This window comes from Anser cygnoides, chromosome 2 (assembly GCF_040182565.1).
Source record: "Anser cygnoides isolate HZ-2024a breed goose chromosome 2, Taihu_goose_T2T_genome, whole genome shotgun sequence".
NCBI lineage: Eukaryota > Metazoa > Chordata > Aves > Anseriformes > Anatidae > Anser > Anser cygnoides.
The window spans coordinates 19,969,478-19,993,705 of record NC_089874.1 but is presented as its reverse complement, the minus strand read 5'-3'; the positions used below and the strand labels follow the sequence as shown (position 1 = coordinate 19,993,705).

The 24,228-nt window shown below is 39.1% G+C and overlaps 2 protein-coding genes across 7 annotated transcripts in view; one reads left to right on the top strand and one right to left on the bottom strand.

The window, feature by feature from the left end:
• The window catches only part of MLLT10 (MLLT10 histone lysine methyltransferase DOT1L cofactor), a 129,679-nt gene extending 123,860 nt beyond the window's left edge, over positions 1-5,819 (top strand). For 5 of the 6 annotated variants that reach the window (XM_066991621.1, XM_048061732.2, XM_048061730.2 and 2 more), the window contains 3 exons: positions 1,085-1,187; positions 1,975-2,187; positions 4,125-5,819. In XM_066991621.1, the coding sequence (XP_066847722.1) occupies positions 1,085-1,187; positions 1,975-2,187; positions 4,125-4,193 (385 nt within the window). In that variant the 3' untranslated portion in view covers positions 4,194-5,819. The remainder of the gene's footprint in view (positions 1-1,084; positions 1,188-1,974; positions 2,188-4,124) is intronic. The other variant, XM_048061731.2, reaches the window with a different exon arrangement.
• Positions 5,820-10,304: 4,485 nt separating this feature from the next.
• The window catches only part of DNAJC1 (DnaJ heat shock protein family (Hsp40) member C1), a 99,258-nt gene continuing 85,334 nt past the window's right edge, over positions 10,305-24,228 (bottom strand). The window contains exons 9-12 of the mRNA XM_048061736.2: positions 23,709-23,828; positions 12,602-12,650; positions 11,598-12,082; positions 10,305-10,519 (exon numbers count right to left, since the gene is read on the bottom strand). Of these exons, the coding sequence (XP_047917693.1) occupies positions 10,451-10,519; positions 11,598-12,082; positions 12,602-12,650; positions 23,709-23,828 (723 nt within the window). The 3' untranslated portion in view covers positions 10,305-10,450. The remainder of the gene's footprint in view (positions 10,520-11,597; positions 12,083-12,601; positions 12,651-23,708; positions 23,829-24,228) is intronic.

The following is a 24,228-nucleotide window of genomic DNA, read 5'->3' as shown; positions in this document are numbered from 1 at the left end:
AACAGACTTGCACTAACTGAAACTCTTGTGCATTCACTTCAGACAAACTGGTGTAACCCGAGGCTTTAGGGACAATTGCTTGGCTTGCAGTTCTGCACCAGCGCAGGTAACTTTGGAGTGGAGACTCCTACGTACTGGCACGAGTTGCAAGTTACACTTTTAATGTAGTTCTCGAAGTTGCACTGCCCAGCTGCCTGCTCTGTCTCTGCAGGACATTGCCTCAGCAACAGAACAACAGAAACAGGAGGAGGAGCAGGATAACTGCTGTGTGTGTGTGTTTTAAAGCCATCAAGACTAGCATATGAACTTCAATTGCCGCATTTCTAACTTAATATGTCAGGCTGTCATTTGCAGTAATTGAAGAGTCAGCACCTACTCATTTCTGTCCCCTTCCATTACGGGAGCATTACCTCCAGGTAGGGCTGGAAGTGCTGCCCACTGCAGCACGCTCAGAGCAGTCAGATCAGCTCATGTGGTGAAGTTCTTGTGGCAAAGTATTGGTGGGGTAAGAATCTGCATGCTGTACCTAGCACAGAGCAGCCAGTGCTTAATAATTTTGAGCGCTAATCAGGTTGCTGATACAGCTTGCTCTGTGGTAGGTGGCGTTTTTAGAAGAAGCTGAAAATTGCATCTAGGAGAGAGACTGAGAAGCAACTTGAGTGATTTGAATTGATGAGAGTAGGTCCAAGAACTGGGATAGGACAGTGGTCCTTGCTCCAGTATTACACGTGAATATGTGTCTGGCGAGATTGTGTCTGTTCAGTTGAGAAGCAAATACCAGTTTCAGTAGCAGGCATACTAGGTTTGGTAACAGACATGCAAGTAGTATTAAAGGCTGGCAAGAGCTTCTATAGAAAGGCCGTGTTTTAGATTACATGAAATGTAAATTGGGGTGGCAGTGGTAACGTCTAGGTATGGATCAAAAATGCCAGTTGACGAATTTTAATGTTGGATATTATGCGATCAAAATACTAAACAGGAACTGTCTGTTTATATAAACATTTTCTTTGTTTCAACGGAATGTTGAAGTAAAAAGTTCTCGTACTTCCATATAAACTACAGTATTACCTGTCACACCCCACAGTGCCTCGGGACTAGGATTGCTTCCTGACCAACAGAGACAACTTCTACTCCATCAGCAGCACCAGCAATTCCAGCAATTACTGAGTACCCAGCAGCTCACGTCGGTAAGTCTTCCAGTTAATTCTAACTTATTCCTCTAGTATGGTCTTAGGCATGGATAGATTCCCCAGCCTAATACAAATATCAGAAGTGTGTTTAATTTATATTACAGCTTTTGAAAATCTTTCAGTTTTACAGTTGTTTCAGCCATTTTGGATGATAGTCATGGGCTGCATCTCTGTGTGCTGTTGTAAGAATTGCTGCTTAATGCCTTCAGCCCTATTTCATCCCTTGTGGAGCTGGTGGCTTGTCTCTCTAAGCATTAGCTGTGGGCAGTAGAGTCTGGGGCCATATGCAGGCTCTGACAGTATCCTAAATGAATCCCTGGTACCACTGGTACTCTAGCATAAAAGATTTTTGGGAATCATCTCATGAGCTGTCTTCACTCTGCCTTTCACTATTCATGTATGCCATAGGTAACTGGTTTAAGTATGTGTATATATATATATATAAAAATATATATATAAATTTGCATTGTCAATTGTGTAGTTTTAGTGCTGTGATAAAAACGTGGTTTGATATTCTTCACAGACAGGCTTCTTTTGATAGAGACTTGGGAAAAGCCAGCAGGCTTTGCTAAACACGCGAGCTACTGATTTTGGGAAGTTTATAGGCACTTCCTTCCCTTTCCCACAGTCTTGTGGAGCTTCCTTAGTGTAACCTAAATTAGCTGGGACTAGGTTAGGGGTTGCACTGGCTGAAGATGTGGATAAGCAAGAACCCAGGGAGAAGCTATTATTCAGTAACTAACCCTTGATTATTTTTCCCCCTCCCACCTTATTATTACTGCAGGAACAACATCAGGCCCTTTTGTATCAGTTAGTACAGCAACAGCACCACCACCAACACCACCATCAGTCCGAAGTACAGCAACTGCAGATTACTGGAGGAGCACAGATACCCATAAACAACTTACTTTCAGGCACCCAGGCATCACCACTAAACGCAGCTTCTACCAACCCGTTCCTTACAATTCATGGAGATAACGCGGCTCAGAAGGTGACAGTAAGTATATTTCTCACCTCATTTTCAGTGAAGTATCCCCGTGAGGTAACTGAACGATAAGCACGTTATGTGCATGTATTTACAACTCAAGGATGGTGGATTTTTTTTCTTTTCTTTCTATTTCTGAAGCCTTGGTCCACAGTTAATGAGGTTCACAACTCATTGTATAAGTGACTAACTTGCAGTCACTTATACCTAGACTCTTTGCTGCACGTTCCTGCTTCCCTGGATCAGGACTTGTCCAGTGATTCTTGCCTTCCTCTTGTAAAACCATGAGCATAGCCCTTCTCTCCCCACCTTCTTCCCCAGCTTTGTGTCTCCCATGTGGTCAGTCATTTGTCTTACCACCTTACTTGAAGAACTTCACCTCAGCAGGCCTCAGGTAGTGTGGAGCTGCAGAGGTTGGTTGATGACTTGAGAGATGAGGAGCCCGTTGCTGGGGCGGTGAAATAGGCATTAAGAGAATGGCTGTGTGTGTCTTGGTTCTGGCATGGGGAGACGAGGCTGTACACTAGGAGACTGAGCAACTCCTCCTGCGCTTGTTATACTAATGAAACCTTTCCTGGACAGATTAAAAAGAAAGATTTTTCCAGCAAAGATGTTCCATTTTTCCTAAACAGTGCCCTCTAACCTCCGCCCCCCAAGAGACACATTCTTCTCTGACTCCTTGAAGAACAATGAATAGACTTCATTCTCTCAGGGTCATGCAATTAAGATAGGTGAGACGCAAAAGATAATGTGACGAATTTTCGAGACAGTTTTCCTAGAAACAGCTCCCTTCTGCTCAGAAATATGAGCATTTACCTTTTGCGTGTGTGGTCATTGTCACTTTCCAGCTTGGTCCATTACTGTGATGGAAACCGGACTGCAAACTGCAGTACTGCAGCAAGACCGTGTTCTTTGCTGGTCACCAAATGGAAGAGCACAAGGGCTGTATCAGGAGTTTGCTCAGTGCTTTGTCTCCTTTTAGAAATGTGATTCTGTTATGCTTAAAATTATCTCCCCTTCATTTTCTGAAAATTAATAGGCAACGGGATTGAGACCATCTATTTTTTTTACATTGGAACAACCTGTTTTATACGAGATGTGCTTGCTTTGAGTTTTTTGAAATGGCTATTACTAGCTTTAGAGAACATGACCAGGCAGCAGTTGTTTTACAAATACGATGTTACAGTTGTATTTAGTATTTTTGTAACAGTTAGCTGTAAACAATTCAAGGAAATCTCAGAACATCTCCCAAACATAAAACCCTTAGAAATAATTATTTTTTAAAATTGCTTTCTTTTTAAGGTTACAGCTGAGAGTTTGCATTGGATTGTTGAATTATTTTAATCCAAGAAGAATTTTTAACAAATTCTTTATTTGCAAAAGTTTTAAATGTTTCAACTTCATTTTGAATTGGAACAGGGTTTTTTTGAGCATTTCTGATTGCTCAGTGAATGAAGTGAGGCTCAGTTCTGTTCAGTACTTGCAGGAAATAGCTTTGTCACAATTTATGAAAGAAACATCATCAACAGGGACAAAATGGAAACTGTATTTCTATTCTGTTGGAGAAGGACAGATTTTACCCCTCTCCAGGGGGTAAAACTTAGCAAAGGTCACCTTGTATTATTCTTGACCATCATGTGGATCCAAGGGCAGACCAACAGCCGGGAACAGGGAGGGCTGTGAGAAGGGAAGGTACAAGCAGTTTGTGTTCTGTTACGGTAGCTGTGAGGTCCTTCAAAGGCGGTACTGTTCCTTTAACTGTTCTGTCCTTTCCCGTCTTTATTCTATGATATTTGATTATTCTTTACAATGCAAAAGTAAATTGCTTATTATTTAGATAGCTCTATTTGATTTACCTCATCTGCTTTGTGTAACATCCATCTCTGCTGTGTTATCTGCATGAATTTGATTTTATTTACCTCTGTATTTTATAATCTGATTTTTAGAAGTATTTTCTCTTACACAGAGGCTCAGTGATAAAACTGGACCAGTTGCGTCAGAGAAGAGTTGACATTTGAGTGATACTTGAGAACTGCATGTCCTGCTGTTATAGCACTTCATCGGGCTGCAAACTGCAGTTTTCCTTTCTGCAGATATGAAGAAATGCAACAAGGAACTCTTACTGCACAGGAAAAGGTTAATAATTTTCATAAGGATATTTTTGGTAGGCTTTGATTTGCTTTCTTGTTGCACTAAAATGGATGTACTTTTTCATGTTTCAGACTGTGAAGCAGATAAAATTCTGCAAACTATAGTTATTTTGTCAGTTTGATGGTACTAAGTACAAATTCGACCACAGAGAAACACATACTGTACTTTTCAGTACTAATCTTATAAACTTCAAGGCTGGTAAACTGTCCGCAGTCATGCATTACATTGATTTCAGAGCAGTAGTTTAAAAAAAAAAAGAAAAAAACATCAAAAACAAAAAATCAAGCAAAACCCAAACCTAGCCAGTCTGATCCTCTGCTGCAGTTGCAATCCTTTTAGACTACGCTTGTAATGGCAGTCTGGACTTGCTACTTGTTGTTTGTTTTTACACACATTTTGAAATCTGACTCATAAGGGAATCGACTTCTGAACTTTTTATTCCTTTAAATCCCGGTTGTTATATAGTGGGAGTTTTTCCTGATTAAGAGTTTAAGAATTACAGTATGGAATCCAAAGTTTGTTAATTTTGGTGTAGGTTTTAGAGTTCTGAGGTTTTTAAAGGAACTGGTTTGGTTCCAGTGAGAAAGTTTTTTTTTCTTACCAGATGAGAAGGCCACACTGGAAGAAGTATGTGCAGTGTTTGGCCTAAACCAAGTGCCTGTTGCTACCTCCATTTTGTTGAAATGGCTGCCAACAGCTGATCATGCACTAGACGTGTCCTTGTTAGCAGCAGGAATATTCAGTGTTGCACCAGCAGCCTTGCTGTTCTGCCTTTACTAGAAGTGTTTATACCACTGTAGAGAGCTCAGGCAGATTGTTACCTGGGTCGCTTTTCACTAAGAAACTACCAAAAAAGTGAGTTAATATTTCCCACTAGGATTTAGCAGTGGTTGAAACGGGTGAACTTGTGTTAGGACACTTCCACCAACAGCAGCTGATTTCCTGGCGTGACTCTATGCAGTACGGTGAAGTACAGTTTAAATTGGGGTAATGACCACTAATCAATAGTAGGGTGGGAAATATTAGAGGAAAAGACCCAGCTGTAATTAGACCTCCACTGTGTACTTATTTGGAAGAACATGTTAATTCTGCAATATGTTTCTTAGTTGAACATTGCACAGTTCTTACCTCATTTCTGTAAATAAAGTTTTGTGAATCTGTTTTGTATTGTGAAGAATTCATAAGAAAACATTGATATTTTGATTTGTAATATTTCTAATTAGTAGATTTAATTGAAAAAGTAAAAATAATTTATTTTTATATGTTCTGGGGAATTTTTTAAAAATGTCACAAATCACTTTTGTAGATACTTTACAAAAGTAAACCAGTGGTTTATTTTACCTTCTCAACCCACTGGCGAATATTCTGTAACAATTTGTACAAAAGGTAAGATGGAAATGTGCTGTTATTTTGCCTAGATGTAAAATTCCAAGTGTATGAAAAGATATGTACAAAGCTTTTGTTAATAAACTTTAATAATGTTTATAGTTGCATATGGCTTGTGTGAACGTGAGTCTTGTAGAAAACGTGAGTGTTTCTGTTAACGTTACACAATGAGCAGGATTTTAATTGCATGTGGCTGCTAAAATTCATTACAACAACTTTTTAAAGATGTTTTTCATCTTAATTTTTGCTTTCAGGAGACACTGCAGCTGTAGTACTGTCCTGAGACATCTGTGCTTCCTGGACTTGGATGTCCAGTTGCAGTCCCGTGCTGTAGTCTGATGTCAGAGGTTTCTTTTTCATGCTTTCAGGAGCAGTTGTGATGAGATTGCAGGAGCAGTGAGCATGTGGTACTTAGTAATGCCCCAAACTCATTTTCAAGTACCTTGATGAGAGCTCTGTGGAGATGGGACATGTTCTTTATCTGTGGTGACACCTGTGCTGAAGTAATCAAGCTCTTTGGTTGTTGCTGTGTTTTTTGTATTGTATTTTTATAAAATTCATTTTTTTCTTCAGGAATTTTGCTTACTGTCCATGGAGGTGTTGGTGAACACCAGCAAAGCTGCTGGTCTTTTATTTCCCAGTCAGCAAGGAGGAAACTCGACCCTTCCCTTACTGTCACTGAAGACAGGAGTCTGAGCTTCGTGATAGCACCGCTTTTGGCAGACAAGGGATGCTTGGTGCTGCCTTCGTGGCTTCGTTCCTTGCTAGTCAGGTGCAGGCCGTGGGCTGAGAACAGCTTTTGGAACAAGTAGCAAGGTGGTGTTGCTACAGGCCCGTGCCACTTGTGTATTGTCTCCTTTGCCCAAGTTCTAAGGATTGAGTATTTGTTCTGTTTTTCAAGGGGAAAACTGAAGTCCTGAAAGACTGATAAATGAGCAAGCTCAGAATTAACGATAGGGAAATGTGAAACATCTTTTGCCACAGCCAGGGCCATCGTTAATCCCCCACCCTCCCTCTACTGCATAGACAAGTATCACACCAGTAAGAGAGGTAAGTCTTGCTTTTCCTTGCCCATTCCTCTTCTCTGAGTTACCTGGTTCCTGGTAAGATGTAGAGAAGCAAGAAGGGGGGGGCAAAGTTGGAAGTACTGGTGGGAGTGCCAGCCTCAGGACCTTCTTACCATCTCGACTTATCAGAGCTTGGTGCCAGCAGCCGGAGATAGCAATGGATGTTGTACGGTGCTCCTATTCCTGATGGATCAACAATCAACAGCAGGGAAGTAATGAAAAGGACAGTTCTGACATCTAAACAAAACTCCAATTCGCTGGTCTTTAAAGAAAGAGACCACATCAAAGCCAAGTTCACATGAGGGCCAGATGCAGTCAAAACCAACCTTGTTCCAATGATTTTGCAGATCCTGACATCAAAGATCCTGGTCTGTGGCTGACTTGGCACCAGTTCAGCAGGCGCTGAGGCTGCAGTCCCTGTGGAATGTCTCTGCTGCCAAAGCAGCACATGCCTCGATGCAGGTCCCTGTCAGCCAAGGCCCAGGTTACTGACGCCCCTCAAAATGCAGCAGGAACCACTCCAGATTCAGTGTCATGGGAGCAGCCAGCAGGGCCTGCCACAAATTCATGGTGCGGTGCCAGGGCCAGCGCGTTTCTCCTGCACGGCCAGCTTGCCCCTCCTTCTGCACCTCCCTGGGCCTGTGCTTCAGGTGGGTAGGTTCTTCCAGCCCTGAGGCCGCAGCCCATCGCTTCCATCCAGGCAGGACCAGCGCCACGTTTCAGCAGTCACACGCAGAACAATGTCACCAGTACCGTGCGTGCCTCTGCTGCTTCAGGCATGCAACCTGGCAATGGGACGTAAGGGCCTGTACACTCATGCAGCCTTAAGGCTTTGCCTTCAGATGAACTGTAGTTGTCAGGCACAGTGCTTCAAGTAGCTCAGACTGAATGGCCTTACAAGCAAAAAAGGAGAAAAAGTGTGTCTTACCTGTTAGTGGCACGCCTCCTTGGAGCCCTCCTCAGACCTTCTAGGGCTAGGAGGAGCTAAAGGTGCTGGGCATGCAGTGATTAGTGCCAAACACACAGTACTAACACAGGCAAAGCTTAAGCAAAGATCTTACATTTTTTTTTAAAGATTTCCGATGATAAATGTGTTCAAAGTCCTTATTTTTTTTCCCCATTCTCTGCCTTAACTATGTCTCGTTCCAAACTAAGCCCACTTTTATTCTTCATAGCCACAACCACCATGAACCAGTTTTGTATTGAGTGCATCAAGGAGATGAAGCAGTGCAAGGCTCCTTTCTACATAGTTGCAGATTTATCTCTCTCTACTGTGCAGCAAATACCACCACCACCACCTTCTGTGCTTCCTGGCAACTCTTGGTTTGTACTCGCTGGTTCCTCTCTTTTGGATTTTTATTTTTTTTTTTTTCCTCCAATTGGACTACACCTTCCCTGCAGTGTGATACATAACACTGGGCACACCATTCCAGGTGAAGTCTTCTAGTAAATACTCAGTGAGTACAAAGGAAAGATGACTTTTTTTCCCTCACAGGCTGTATTCTCCTGTTACTTGATTTCTTTGAACCCGCAGGACATTACCAGCTTAATGCGAGTGGATTACAAATCCAGCACGGATCCTTTACTTGAAGAGCTATTACCTCACCAGTTACTTGCCAGCTACTGTTACAGCACTTGGTCTGTTTTGAAAAAGACAATGTTCTTACCCTAAGGCCTAGGTTATTTCAAATTCTGATTCTAATTTGAAAGAAGTAAATTGTAAGACAATGTTTTTGCAGTAGAATTGTGTAGAATTCAGCGCAGCTAAGCAGCACGGGGCTGAGAGTTTTTCCATTCCACATGGCCACCCCCACCCGGAGCCCAGCCCCTCCTGTTACAAGTACCCAGAGGCTGGAGCCCCCTCTTCCCATTCATTATCCTTCTGGTTGCCACCTGGTTGTAGAAGGCTGTTCACAACAGCTTTGCTACTCACAGCAGAAACATTTCAATTACCAGTCTAATTTTTTTCATGAACAATACACCTCTGGTCCTACCTCATCCCTATCAGTGCTGCCAAGTTAATTTTCACCGATTCACCTAACCACTTTAGCAGGCTTTTCTTCGTAGCCATTTCAATTACCTCGCTACCGTCAGCTTACAGTGCACTGAATGACTTTTTAAAGGTAAGCTTTCCTGATTGCTTTTGAAAATACATCACTTGATCTCGCCTAAGACTCTTTTTTCATAGGAGTACACAGTTACTGCTTGGTCAATTAGCACACAGCGATCTTAGTACACCTTCTAAATGTTTGTTTTCCTATGTAGTTAACATTTACATTTTATTTCACAGAGAATTTTAAATGCGTTACCATGTCTAGTGAGCCTTCTATAATATTTTTTTTCACAGCCTAAGACTAGTTTTTTTAACAAGACCAAAAAATCAGTATGTTCCGCTTGGTAAAGAACCAATACAGAACACTGTCATCTTCCCTAAATAGTTGTCCCTTAAAGTCTTACGGAAATGGGATCAAATTTTGTGAAATGCTGATGTGTCAAAAGCAACACAATTGGCAAACATTTACTGGAAGAAATCATCAGAATAAATGTCAGAAAATTAACCGATTTTGGGGCTATCAAGCTCTGAGTTTGAGTCTTCCAAATATGTGGTCTTCTGATTTGTCATTTTAATTTTTAATTGCAATTCAAAAGCTTGTTAAAATCCTACTGTTAAATCAGAATCTGGGTGGTAAGTCTTTTTTTGTTTGTTTTTAAAAAAGCAAGTCTTTAAATGTCTTTTTTGCAAAAGATAATAATTACTGCTCTGATTTATTGATACTGTTTACAGCCCGTTAAGTACCCACTATTCAGTATTTTAAGCTTTGTATAACTTCTCCAGAATTATGAAAAATAATATTGCAAATAACGAACAATAACTCTTATTACCCACTCTTCAAATATGAAATCAAACTGTATTGAATCCAGCATATACAAAAAACAAGATATGAGAAATCTTAGCATAATAATGTTGGCTTTTAAGTGCAATTCTGTACTTAAAAACTGGTCATGAAGAATATGCTTTAAGTATCTTAAAGACCTTTTTTAACCTTCTTACCCACTTCAACTTTACCAAATAACAGCACTACTGAATATTGCTGTGTATGAGTCTGCAGGTTGAGCAGAAGAGAAATTATATAGTAGGTGCATACACGTGTACAGGGAAGTTAAGATCAGAAATACTCCTTATTTCTAAATAGTAGAGTGGACATTTTATGTAGCAGCAGACATGCTTTATAAGCATATTGTCTTGTATTTATAACTGGAAAAAATTAAAACACAAAAACCCTTGAGTGCAGAGTTCCATTACTCTCATACTTGCTTAACATTTTCACATCAATTCTGTCTTTCAAAGCACTACTTAGAATTCTTTATATTCTGTATGTTCTTTAGCTGTAAGCCTACCCCTTCCAGTATGCAGTTACCACTGGGGCTCTTCCTTAAGATCCACTGATTTTTAAGACACCATCATGTATCTGCACAAGCAGCTCTCCTACACAAAAATACACCTTCATTCTTTAACACACAAAATAGATGATGGCAGATTTATTGATATTTTCTTTTACTAAGGCACATGACATATAGAAATACTGAGGTACAAAAATGCAGTTTCCTGCATATGAGTTTTAAAACCCCATTTTGACAAAGACGACCTAAATCTCTTCTGCTCTGAATGTTCAGCTTTTAGCCATTTTTTTCTTTTGTACCAGTTCAACAAGCAACTTGTATCTTGCTATACACTCCTCCTGAAAGGAAAAACAAAAGTATTAATTAAAATTTGATATTTTAGTATTGCTTTACCTCTGTACATGCTACCTCATTATAAGAGAGCTATGTTCTGTGTTTTTTTTTTTCCTCCCCCAAAGTTAGTCATGCAAACAATTTCAGAAGGAGAACGTACACCTACTGAAAAGTGGATTCAAAAAATGAACTTTCAGTTTACATTTCTTAGCAGGTAATTTCTCTCTTCAAAGAGCACACAAAGCCAAGAAAACATCTGTTCAGTATTTCTTGACAATGGCTGTAAAAGCAATTGTTGAGCAGTTGCATTGTGCTACCTATTCCAGAACAGTTATTCTGGTACGAGCCACGCTGCAGGTACTTTACCCTGGTAAAGGTGAGCCTTTACGCTCATTCTAACAGCACCTACTGACATCTGCTTCATAGCTTCATAGCCAGAGAACTACTTGAAGCCCGTATTTCCTGCTTTCTCATGCTGTTTTTGGAACAAATAAAATAAGGATTTTCTGCAGCTACAATGACTGAAGCAAGCACACTAAGCTAGCACAGCTATTACGGAATCTACCACAGACCAGCTCTATCAATGACAGCAAATGCTATTTTAAAGAGATTATACTTACAAAAAGAACATTAGATAGGTTACTGAGCATTTAACACTTGCAGCTGGGTTACTTATTTTGTTTGTTCATTGAGGTGGGTTGAGAAGGGTATTGTAAAAATGTAAGCAAAGCAGGTCACCAACATTTGGTTACTAACTTTCAATCAAAATTTGTTTTAAAAATCTAATTTGTTCTGCAACTGAAGATCTGAAAGGCAGAGGAGAGGTAGGTATTTTAAATGGAACAGGAGTTACTTCAACATTTTCTATAATATATTAAACAAAGTGATTTAAATGAAAATATCTTTATGAAAGCAAACATGACAGTAATGATCTTTAGGTCAAACACGTCTTGCCTGGCAGTTACAAGCTAAGTAAAGACCTTACTTTCCTGTGTGGACCTTCAGTTCTTAGGGTAATCATAAACTGGTAGACAATCATTTTCCTCTTGATTTACACTGCAGTTCAAACAACATTGACTGTACCTTGCTTTTTCCAGGAACACACTTTGCTATTTTATCCCAACGATCTGTTGTTCCCTTTGGATACTGCTGCAAGGCCATTTCGAGAAGTTTCTGTTGATTTTGAGTCCACAAGTCTTCTAAGGCACGGCTTTTCTCCCTTTTTCTGCTCTCATCGTCGCTCTCTTCCTCTTGCTCTGTGTTATCAAAATCTTTCTGGCGTCTTCCTCTGCCCTTCTCTTCTGGTACCTCTTTCGTTGCTGTCTGAATCATTTCGGGTGCTTTCACAAGTTTTCGTTTGCGATGCCTGGTTTCACTTGCAGCGGTCTCCTTGTGATCTGTTGGGCTGTCTGTCTGCTCCGGGATTTGACTGAAGTTCCCTTCCTCCGCCTCCTCCTCTTCCTCCTCTCTTTCTCTCTGGGTGATTATGTGGTCTGGTAAATTCATGTTGACTTTGACATTCCTGGAATTCTGGGCCAATGTTTTAAGCTCGGAGAGCCTAATGACACCTGTTGGAAGTACCGATATTACACTTCTGAATAAATAAACCACCACCAAGAGGGAACTGCCTGCAAATAGAAGGTACCCGAAATCATGCAGACAGTAGATGAAGCTCTTATGGATTAAGAGCTCACTTCCTTACATTTATCCTGAAATCAAGGTATTTGTTGTAATAAAAGCAATATAATATAAAGCAATGAACTTTGCCAATTATAAGCTTATCTGGTATATGTGAAGTGACTAATAAATTACTACACAGATATAAACAAACAGAACAGCATAAACAAATGAACAAAAACCGACAATAAACTGGATAAGAAAGGCTGGGAAGAGGTAGCTTAAAAAGGAAACATTCCCTCAGAATACCCATCGGTTCTCTTTGTTGCTCAGAGTAAGGCAAGGTTGCAAAAGCCTCGCTGCAAAGTTACAAGGTGTGCCCTGGAAGTTACAAAATGCGCTCATTTGCACAGCAATTATCTAACTGCAGTGCTTGTTGTAAGCATCAGTGAGGATCTAGAGGCACACACCTGGTGTATATGTAACAGAATCCTTCAGTTGTTTGGCTTTCATGGTGACCTGCATGAAAGAAAAAAAAGACTATTAAAAAATTACATTATTTGTGCTTTTGAAGATTTCATCGTGAGCGTATATTAAATACTGCAAGGCTGATGTTCTGCTGGTGTTTTTCACAAATGGATCCCGAACTGGCAATTAATAACTTCTCAGACTTTGTCCTTTAAAAAAATTCTTATTTCATTATATCTATTTTTATCTTGTTGAAATAACGTAAGCGATGCTATACATTTCTATCACCATAATGCATTATTGCAGCTGATATCAAATTTTGTTTTCTTTCATTGGTAAGCCCTTTATCTCTAACCTGAAAATGCTATGAGGAGAGGGGAAAAGGAAACAAGTAAGTTGTCTTCTAGGTATTAGTTTCTCGACACTGAATGGAAGAACAAAATAACCCAACATAGGTCTATGTGGTGAAGCATGGTAATGGACAGGCATTCAGTCCCAAAAACACATTCAGTGCAACAGTCTGACTGCCAAAGATACGCAAAGATACTTCTTACATCATGATCATTCAGGAAAAAAGTCTAGTACATGAGTACCTTCTACTTCTAGTCCAAGTCTGCCTGGTTCCTCCCACCCCATTTCTGCCCATGAAATTGTGAGACTTTGCTTTAAGAAGAACAGACAAGGGAGGGACCTCTTTAACAAAATGACAGTGACACTTAACAAGGCAAAGTGGTCTATTTTCCCCACAAATTAAACCTCATTTTCTGGGATGATTAGATTTAAATGAGACCTCCATGTGCAAAAAAATCCCAGCTCCAATTAACCAAAGCCTTCGTCCAGAGGTAGACATCTGGCATAAAAATTCCAGTTCCTACTGTTGCAGTATGATGAAGTTTTACTCATTCAAGGAGAAAAAAACGTAGAACGCTGAGGTGAACAGGTAATTTTAACCAGCACTAACAGTTCTGTCTGTGAACTGCATGATCCTGACTTGGAAACAACAGGATGGATCCCTCTTGTAGAAGGTAAACCACTAACAGAAATCACCTTCCTTGAACAGCTTAAGAGTCTAAATTCATCCAAATCAAAACGTTTAAGTTCCATCATTAACAGAGCATCTCTGTAGGGCCAATACTTTAAAGGACTAAACGGAGAGGAATGCATCCTTGACTGCTGAACAGAATGGATCCTAAGCTGTGACCTGCTATGCAGCTCTTAAATAGAAATTACCATAATCTAAACTAGATTATAATAAAGTATTTTGAAAAGAATGAGGAGAACTTGTCACACAGTCAAGTTGCTGATCCTTCTGAGCTTCCTGCAATGATGCAGTGGATTCACTGTGAGTATGACAAGGTATCATCTATGTTCACGCATTCCAGAAAGCTGTTCCTAAACCATTTCACTATTTTTGAAGTACTTCTTTCAAAGATTTCTAAGCTACTCATAAGAGACAAGTGAGGAGAAGAGACAAGAAGAGATCCACAAGCTGAACAGAGCAGAATAAATGGCAAGCAATTCCAACACCACCGTTCTGTTTTCTCTATGTTGAACCATCGACATTTTAGGAGGTTGGCAATTATTGCTTCATCTTTGAAACTGGGCCTACACGTACAACATAAACTTTGCATTGGAAGTGGTGCAAATCAATATCCTGTATTCACGTTTCTTTTACAAGATGGATGTTCCCAAATTAGGTCAATACAGGTAGCGCATACCAGACATAAATTTTGCTGCATGTTACATCTAATTGAATTAGAACCTAAAATGGCCATCTCCTACAACAGTGAAGGACTTAGATTTATTCCTAGATCCTAATGGCATTTCACATTCCCCCCTACGCGTAAGCAGAAGTAACAGTCTTATCTTAGGTTATCTTTTCTTGGATGCCTTCAGCACTAGGAGCTTGGTGAACCCAGATTTAGCATTTGCAGTAAGTTACTCCATTTATGACAGTTTCTCTTCTGAGTGCATTACGATATCTGTTCACATTTTTGGTAGATTTTCAATTTGAATATTCATCACGTAATCCAGAAATAACAACCACGTGTATGGTTCAGATATTGAGAATCTACAATACCAAACACTGAACAAGCTCGGTCAAGCACCTTCACCTGACTTAACTCATCAAGCTTCTTAGTAACAGCTTTACTATCATCATTCGCAGGTTACATAAGAAGATGAAGTATCTATTATTCTTTTCCTCGCTTTTTTTTTTTTAAACATCCTTCTCCTTTTTTTTCATTCTTTCTCCTGATTTTGCAAGTCCTTTTCTAGGTGCTGTGTGAAGTTCATGTTTGCTATAGCTCTTTTCACCCAGTTCAGGTATAGCTTGCACAGACTTAAAATTTTTTTGTCCATCAGCTTCAACTGCCATTGCTGTTAAAGATGCTGACACACAGAAGGAATCATAACCTGTCAGTACTGACCTATTAGGGATCATTAGGAATCCGCCCTGTGGAATGTAGGAAATCCGTACTGCAGTTTGATCTGTTTTGAGTTTAATCGTTGCTCTTGCCACTCACATTTGCAGCGTCCTCTGGTGCCAGTTCCTCCACACTTTCTGACATCCCTAATATCAATTTAAATTTGTGGTGGGCTGTGTCACCTACTAGGTGGTTCTTAACAGTTTGAAAAGTGTTAAGTTGCTCTGCTGCTTTCTCTACTCCATTTCTTCCTATAACTTGCTTCGATTTATTACTCTTTCATTAGATAACAGATAACTTACTTGGAAATACAGTTACTCAAAGTCTGGAGCAGTTGTAGGACTATGCTTCTAATTATTATTGCTGATTGCTAGTGCACAAAGCTGTAAAATTATAGTTTTAATCTGTATTGAATTATGAGTTTTGTCATTGCTCTAAAAAGTTGGTCTTGAATCCTGTTATTGACAACAGCTTTCACAAGTGTTAGTCAGCTCTTAAGGAAACCTGGGTCTGGGGACACTTTAAATAATAATGATCAAGACTGTGAAATTGATTTAAAACAGAAAAGGGCAGATCTTGTATTCCTGCAAGGATTTTTACCGCTGCACAGCCATACTGCATTATTCTGTAGGAACCAACTTTATCTTTTCCATGCCCAAATAACCTAGGCACCAGGGATAACAGAAGTCACAAAGTCAGGTAATCACATGCACAATGAAATGTTTTCTTAGACAAAGGAAGATGACAAAAATGTTGGCTGCAAGCAATCAAATTGAAGTAGAAATTCACAGAATCACAGAACCATCTAGGTTGGAAGAGACCTCCAAGATCATCTAGTCCAACCTCTGCCCTAACACTAACAAGTCCTCCACTAAACCGTATCACTAAGCTCTAACTGAAACATCTTGCCCTGGGACGTACAGAAAGGGGCCACAGGAATAGTTTGCTTCTGCATGAACTCCCTTCTGAATGTAGGCATAAAAAAGCACTGAATTGTGACAGACGTAGGGCAAAAACCCTGTAAAGTCTGGTACAGCGATCCTTCTGATACTGAACAGTCAGAAAGAGCCTGCTCGCAGAGGACGAAGCTCCGCTCCCCGTTCCCCCAGCAGCCGCCACCACGCTGTCGCGTTAGCTGGCCCTGCTGGCTCCCCGAGCAGCCTGGCGCCATTCTGCTCTCTCCAGGCAATCTTCTCTAGGCAGTCTACCTTCCTGCTCTGAGTACGATGCTGTTCTGATCAGGAGTGCACCAGGGAGTTACAGAAGTACAAAATCTCTCGTCTTATTTAAAACATTCTGAGAAAACATCAGTGGACCAACAGATAACCCATGTCACTTGGCAAAGAAGGACAACACGTTATTTAATGTGTTGCTGGACATACTGATACAATTATTTACTACTCTTAGCATCTTCCTGAGCAAAAGTTCTCTAAATATCTACTAAAGCTGCTAGTTTCTCAGCATCCTCTATCAGAAGCTTGCTGTCCTAGCGTTCACCCAGATGTTGCCTTTCTGCATGCTCTCCATTTATTTGTTGTGTAAAAAAGTCAAAATCTAAGGAATTATGGAAAAAAAAATCTGGATATAGCCTTTTGAGTGGTTCAAGCTAGTATGCAGCAATGAGAAATTTCTTGAATCTGTGAGGCTAATTTGAGTTAAAATCACATTTTTGTCAAAAAGGAAAGCCAGACACAGAAGGATTTTTGATTCTTTCCTGGCTTTGTCAAAGAAATAGGCTTTACTGGTCTTACCTTTCAGAACAGTACAGGATAAACTGCCAGATTTGAAGTTCCCTCCTCACAGCCAAAACACCACTTGCTGCACTGAACTGTTCTAGATCTACACAGCTTTTTCACAACAACCACAATTATTTGAAGAACTGTTTGACCCAAGTCAGCCAATAATAACGACCCATTCCTTTATTTTCACGTCATAGACTCAAAATTTGTTGCTTTATAAACTATCTTCCTGTAAATTTATTGTAAGACTGCTAAAACTGTCTTCCAGTTTTAACAGATTGGTGAAACTTCACATACTGAAACATCAAGCCACATCATTCTGCCTTTTTTTAAACAAATGTCCTTATTTACAACCTACTGGATCTCTAGAAATGAAGTATTTCCAATTAGAAGACGCACCTTTGCTTTGACACTGCTTCAACCAGTTTGCTTAGCAGGTTGTTACTGACTTTCCCAGAGGTGTGTAACGTAACTGGTCTTTATCCGCTGTGTAAATTACACGTTGAATTTAATACTAACATAGCATATGAGAATTCAAGGCCAACATGCTTTTATTCTTGAAAGAACCAAGAGACATGTTACGAATTTTAACTGAATTTGCTTAGACCAACCACTGCCAGCCTCCAACAGTATGGTTTTCGTACGCTTACAGACTTTGAAGCTGTGTGTGACTCCAAACCTTGCCACGGCAGATGGAGAGGAGGTAGCTACAGCAGAAATCCCACCAGCTGTTTGTTTAATTATGGGGCAGTCAAAGATGTGGTCTGCAGAACAGGCAAAATTGGCCTAAATCACTGGATTCAGAACACCAGTTGTTCTCCAGTTTAAGTGCCTAAATAGTTAATTTCGAACAGCAGAAGAATTGTTCCTTTTTTTCAGGGCACATAGAACTCAGCAACTACAATTGGGATGATGTTAGAGACTTTGAACTATGTTTTTTTTTGGTTTTGTCATTTAAAATCCATGTTTGTGAGTCTTTAGCTCAGTACTACTAATACTCAGGTAATAGGGAGGGGTTAGGCTCAAATGCCCTTTGCAACAACTGCTTGGACATCCTATTTTATCACTGTTGATGCAAACTGCATTACCTTTACTGAGAGCCACAAGATTTGAATTCTGCAATGGAATTCAAAACCAACTCACCAGCATGTACATGGGACATTATATTATTCAAGCCACACTCAAAAGCTATAGCAGCATGGGCCTGACCTTCCATAAGACATCTATTTGAATTAAAGTTGGTGTCCCACTGGCTTCTGTAAAAAGCTTTCTCCTTTAAGTGGCAGGAATGCTCTAGCCATGCTTCACAAGAAGGAAATCAATCTGTTTTGCATTTGGGTATAAAACGTACCATGCTGCCCAGTTCTGCAAAAGCAGGGCCACCTGTACAACTGCGCAGAAGAATTTGTAAAAAATAAGAAAATAAAATTTGTGAAATGAGGGAATTGTAAACAGCAAATCCCTTTTCCTTCCCACAAAGTATCAACAGACAGTGGTGTGTCTGTGGGATTAGACAGGTGTTTTGAAGATTTCACTCTCAGATTGAGGGATCTACATGACCTACATACCATCTAAATCCCATCTTAGATATTCATAACCTCTTTTGGACCTTGATCCCGAGATAGGTCTTTATACTTCAATAAGCAACTGAAAGAACTATTGATTACATAAATATATGCAAGCTGAGCGATGGTTTCAGAATATCCACCACTGGAGATCACAGTAACTGAGGTACCACATGCATAGGATATAAAATGAAATATAAAACAGACTTAGGAAAACACTTAATCTCCAGGAGCAAAAAAAAACCCTAATAAATTCATTAACTTTTACATATGGATCGTTTCTCATATAGGTGTTTTCTTGCTGGCAGTGTAATGAGCTTGCATTTGCCAAAAATAAGAGATCTCTTTTATAATGACATATAAAAGCACAGTGCGTATGAACTCACGCACTTAGACTTAAAGGCTGAAGCTGTTGTCTGGAGAGATGGGAAATAATCAGAAAATAAGCACTCCCTCCAAACCTTGTGCTTTCAGGTTTCCTGATAACCCAGAATGCCTGCTCACGTATATACACCTGCCTATTGTTTTTGCTGTCTACCTCAGTCCGTTTCCATACAAGCAGCAAATCCCTATCAGTCTGTTTTTGCAACACAAGTGCACGAGATTAGTGACTGCAGGAGCAAACAGAATCAGTTTAAATCCTGTAAGACAAGTGAATGATATTACTTCACAAGTATGAAATCTGAGATCTCTTTGCCTTTAATTTAAAAAACCTGTACCTAATAATCACATTAAAGTCTGTTTGGCATGCCAGACAGCTTTTACTTCCTCTGTTATTTTTACAATTTGAATGTCCTTTGTAGTTACTGAAATTAATTTATGCCTTTCAGCAAATATTTTTTTAAAACTTTTTTAATCTATAAGGAGGCATTGTCAAGTAAAATATACTGTTACAATTTCACATCTAAGTGCTTTTTCTCAATCTCTGAATTCGGCAAAAGCTAACAATCCTTATAAATCTTCATAATGCTCAGCATTTGTCAAGTCAAACAATGTAATTTTTGTAGAAATAATAGTCTTGAAATTCTATTCATAATTTATACCATAGAGTGTTCACAGTGTTTAGGAAATTCAAACACAACTTTTTATTTTGTTTTAAGAGGCCAATTATTTCCTTAAGTATTGGAGGACAGGAATGAGAACTAACCCTGGAGCAACAAATTCAGCAAGGAAAATGGGTCAAAGAACAGATGTTCAGGGGATGGCAGAGAGCAGCGGTACAGGTAACCAGGTCAGCCGGCAGGAACTCTGATTAGAGTTAACTGAACTCCATTTCCCTTTCATAATCAAAATACTTGAAAATCTAATTTATACCACCAGCCAATTGCAATAAAAATGATTTAAAAAGCTGTAGAAGCTTTCAGTTGTGAAAGCAACACGATTTCATTACACTAAGGCAGTTGAAAGTTATCTTTATGGGAGAAGACTGATAAATCCCCAATATCCACATATTAAAATGAAAATTAGCGATTTAAATAATTTAACTAACTTCATCTTTAACAACTTCATCTGTTTTGGGCTGACTATTCATTGGCTGTTAAAGGGTGTTTTCCTGAAGAGAGATAAGATAACAGATACCCTGTACTCAACATGACACAAGTTGGAGTAACAAGCTTTCTCACAGTTTGTCTATGCCACGGTTGCAAGCTTAACCTAGCTGAGCTGAAGATCACAGGAATATGTTGCAAAGATATTTATGCTGGTATCAGATGAGACAGCATGAATAGAAACAGTAGAGCTGCATGAGCTGAGATGCACTACTGCATGGACACAGCTGCTTATTGTCAGAGTCTGGCTGGCACTTTCCCACTGTCCTGCATCAGGTTGTGTGGACGTGTCTGTTGGGACAGGGAATCTGGTGGACCTACCAGGATAACAGGTCTTATAGCAATTCTTATTTGTGAACTACTTTGAGAAATCCCACAATAAACAGACTTAGATGTCTAGAAAAAAACAAGTGATTTTAATAGCAGTAGAAAAGAAAAAACATCTGAAAGATTACTTTGTTAGGAATTATTTACGCACCGTCAAGCTAAGGTATATGCAGTGATTACTGACCAACTATATATAGTGACTATCTGGCTTTAATTTTACATTTTTTAAAGTGAGTTCACACATGCTTCCAATTGTAGGAAGGTTTTGTTTCCTCCCCCTTTCCTCCTAGATAGCTTGCACTTGCTAGTCTAATCACAGCCTGTATGAAGAGAGGGACCTAACCTCAGGCAGAATCACTGTATCGATGTCGTTTCTTGCAGATGTTTGTCTAACCTGGTTTTTAAAGGCCTTCGAAGTTGGATACTCCACAGCAGCTTATTCCACTGCTTTACTATCCATTTTAATTCTTTGCCCTTCAGTGTCTAACTCTGCAGTCTATGATAAAATTTCAGGTAATTACTTCTTGCCCTATAAAACTGAGTCAGAGCATATAGCCCCTTCCTTCTTAACAGTTCTCTTTTTACATAGTCAAATACTTATATTCTCAGGTCATATTTTATTTCAGATCAACCACATGAATTCCTTCACAGGCTTTACTTATAAGTAACACTTTAGAGACCTGTTATTCTCTTCTGGACACTATATGGAATCACATGTTTAAGTGCAATACTAGACCCAAACTAAGGACGTAGATATGTAGGTTTACCATCCTCCTGTTTGTATTTTCTCAGTAAGACGACTGCCCATTTCCAAAAAAATGGCCATTTGCTGACCCCTATCTTGCTAATTCTCTCTTGTAATCCCTGCATTCCTCCTGCTTTTTACAAGCTATCCCTAGCTGTTTGCCATCTTTTATTTGTGAACCTGATCACCATTCTGCTGTGCGTACTTGCACATATTGCCTGTTTCATTTGCCTACTGCAACCCATAACCCTATTTTTTGCATATTATTTCTCATTTTGTCCTGACCTTTTTGAATTTTACTCATCTTCGAATATATTTGCAGTTCCTCTTAGTTTTGTAAGAGGTACAAACAGTGAACAAGTTTAAGAAGTAATGCTATTCCATCATCTTCCTTCAGACAGGTCAGGTGAAAAACTACTATATCCAGATCACAGCCTGTTGAATTATTTGATAAACTCCTTCATTTGGGCAGTGAACAACTAACCAATTTTTCAAAACTGGTGGGATGGATGCATCCCTCATGCAGTGGGGGGGGGGGGGGGGTCTATAAAATACAATATTACACTGTCTGATCCAGGACAGAAAGAGATGAGCAACTGAAAAGCACCACTTCTGTTGACATTGCATGTTTGTCTTTAATTAATGTCTATTTAACTTCGAATGACAAAGATCTTGAAGAAATTGTGCCAATATGAAAGATTCAATGGCCAGTACTTCCTATGTAGATGAGAATACGGTTTGGACATGTGCAAACTGAGTTGTAAGGTACCAAAGTAATGTTCTAGCAAAATCACAGAAGAATTTTCCAAGTAGAGCAAATCTCTGGAAATAAGCAAGAGACTCAAACTTTTCAGGCCTTCTTTATACGTGAAAGAAGCAGTGCTAAAATTCCGAGCATTAGAAACTTGCTTCATACTGTTTAAAAAGTCATTAACAATGATTGCAGACTGCAACGCAATAATAAAAGGAACAGGAACACTAATAAGCAGTCTATGTCAGGAAAGCTGAGCTAGCATCGACAGTGGGAAATTTTTAGAGAAGTTAAAAATTGTGTGGAGAACACTTACAGTAATCATATAGTTTCATTACTGGCAGTAAAGAAGGATTACGCTCAGACCTTTCTCCACAAACAAAAATCCCTGAAAACTCCTTTTTTCATACAAGAAGAAGACAGCTCTTAGAACACAGACCTCTCTTTCATTTCTCTATCCAATTCACTGAAAAGAAGAGCATGCTGTTGAGGACTTCGCACCTCATGGAAGAAGCAAGTGAGCTTCATTTTTCTTTCCAGCACTGGATGTGTGCAAGTACGGTGTCCAAATATATTACATTATACAAAGGACTCTTAATAAAGAATGTTTTAATGTCTGCCTCAAGGAATAAAGCAGAAAATTGGTGCAAGAGGAAGTCTCAAGGTGACTTTAGTTTTGTGATGGGCATAATGTGGAAGCATTCTGCATGTTTGTATCGTTATTAACCAGCGAATTCATCCTTTTTGAAGGCAATCTCAAAGATCTATCCCATGCACACTGCATACTATCAAGTCATGTGAAATATTTTTTCTATTAAAATCTGCTTAGTAAAATGTAGCAGCTTTTAACAGTCACTCCACTTCAGTATTATGATGAATAACACAAAACAAAACAAAAAGAATCAATTTCATTTGCATAGGAGGTTAGTAACCTATTGCTTACTTTCACTTATTACTTGCAAATAATCTGTCTTGTTCTAAAATGATAGGAATGCAACTGGCTCGTTTTCCAGTATAAATGAGCAATGAAACTCTATAGATGAATTAAATCTTTAAAAATAACTTCTAAAAACATCTTTTTGTGATTTGTATCAATAAGAAAAAAAACCATACACTCAAGCATTCAAATTGCCCAGAAGGTTATAGTGGGTTACGTTTCACTCTAGCTAGAGGCTTTGTTTCACATTATTTAAGATAATTCCTGAAATATAATAAATGAAGAATATCTAATCTCAAAACGTACATCAACGGATTTAAACATTATTCTCATTAACCCCTCCAAAGCCTATAAAATAGGGTCAGCTGAAAAGGCTTTCAAATGGTCCTCAGCAGACACTACATCATGTTCTAGTGATCTATTGCTTGAAAAGGAAAAGTCTTTTACAGCCTAGCCCCTAAGGGTTTTAAGATCATAACACTTAAAATCCATAAGTACAAGCTTTCTTTGATATGTGGTACAATACTATAAAATATGAATTAACAAGGAAATTAATCATTTTACACAGTATTATTGCCCACACTATAATCTAGAAAAACGGACTGAAACAGTATCATATATATAACTTGTTTTAAAGTTCGCAAAGATATTTCAGTTTAATTAATGGAAACCACCTGTCTAAACACCATTAGCTCATCTACGCTTTTTAAGGACTGGCTTAAAACAGAAATGTAATCTTTAACCAAGACCCACAAATATTTGCTTGCAGTCAAAGGGGGTTCCTACAAACCCTGAAGTGGCATTGTTTTGCTGTTACTGGGTTACAGTAGCTCGAGTCTCCAAGCACCAGAATCCCCCATACAGCTGATCAGTTACAGCTGTTAATTGCGGAGCGAGAAACTGGCTGACATCTGCTTCTTGCATAGTTAGTTAATGGTTCACTTCCAGGTCCTAAAAGGATTGTAGCCTCTCTCAAAAGACAATGTCAGCCCCCATATATGTCTGCCTTCTACACTGCCTGTCTTGTTCTGGTTTGTCACTCTCTCTACAATGCAAATCCGAGTGAACTCACATCTGCCACTGATCGACCCAATTCGTGAGCAATCTTTTCCCATCGACCTGGGGTCCCCCCTGGGAACTTAACCATACTTCTTGTCAGCTGGCTGAGGTCCTCTTCTGTCCATTCAGGTGCCTGTAAAACATTTGTAAAACATTCATTACACTGGGATATTGGACATATTTCTGTGAGGTAATATACTGGAAAAAATCCACACGAATTAATCAAATCTTTTAAAAAAAATACAATGTAATACTTTCAAATATCTAGGTACTATCTTCCCGTTTTATTGCAGAAAATACATAAGAACAACAGACCAACAGTAAGGTATTAAAAATGCTTACCATTCAAAAAATGCATTTTGTATATTACATACATTAATTCATTTAATCTATATTAGCTTATTTATACAATGCATAAACACTATAAAATTGCAGTTAAGTTAAAGCAACAATACTTTAATAAAAGATTAAATCTCAGTTTAAGATATAAAATTGTGATTTCTGTAATTTCGCATGCAAGATTTTTTTCAGCA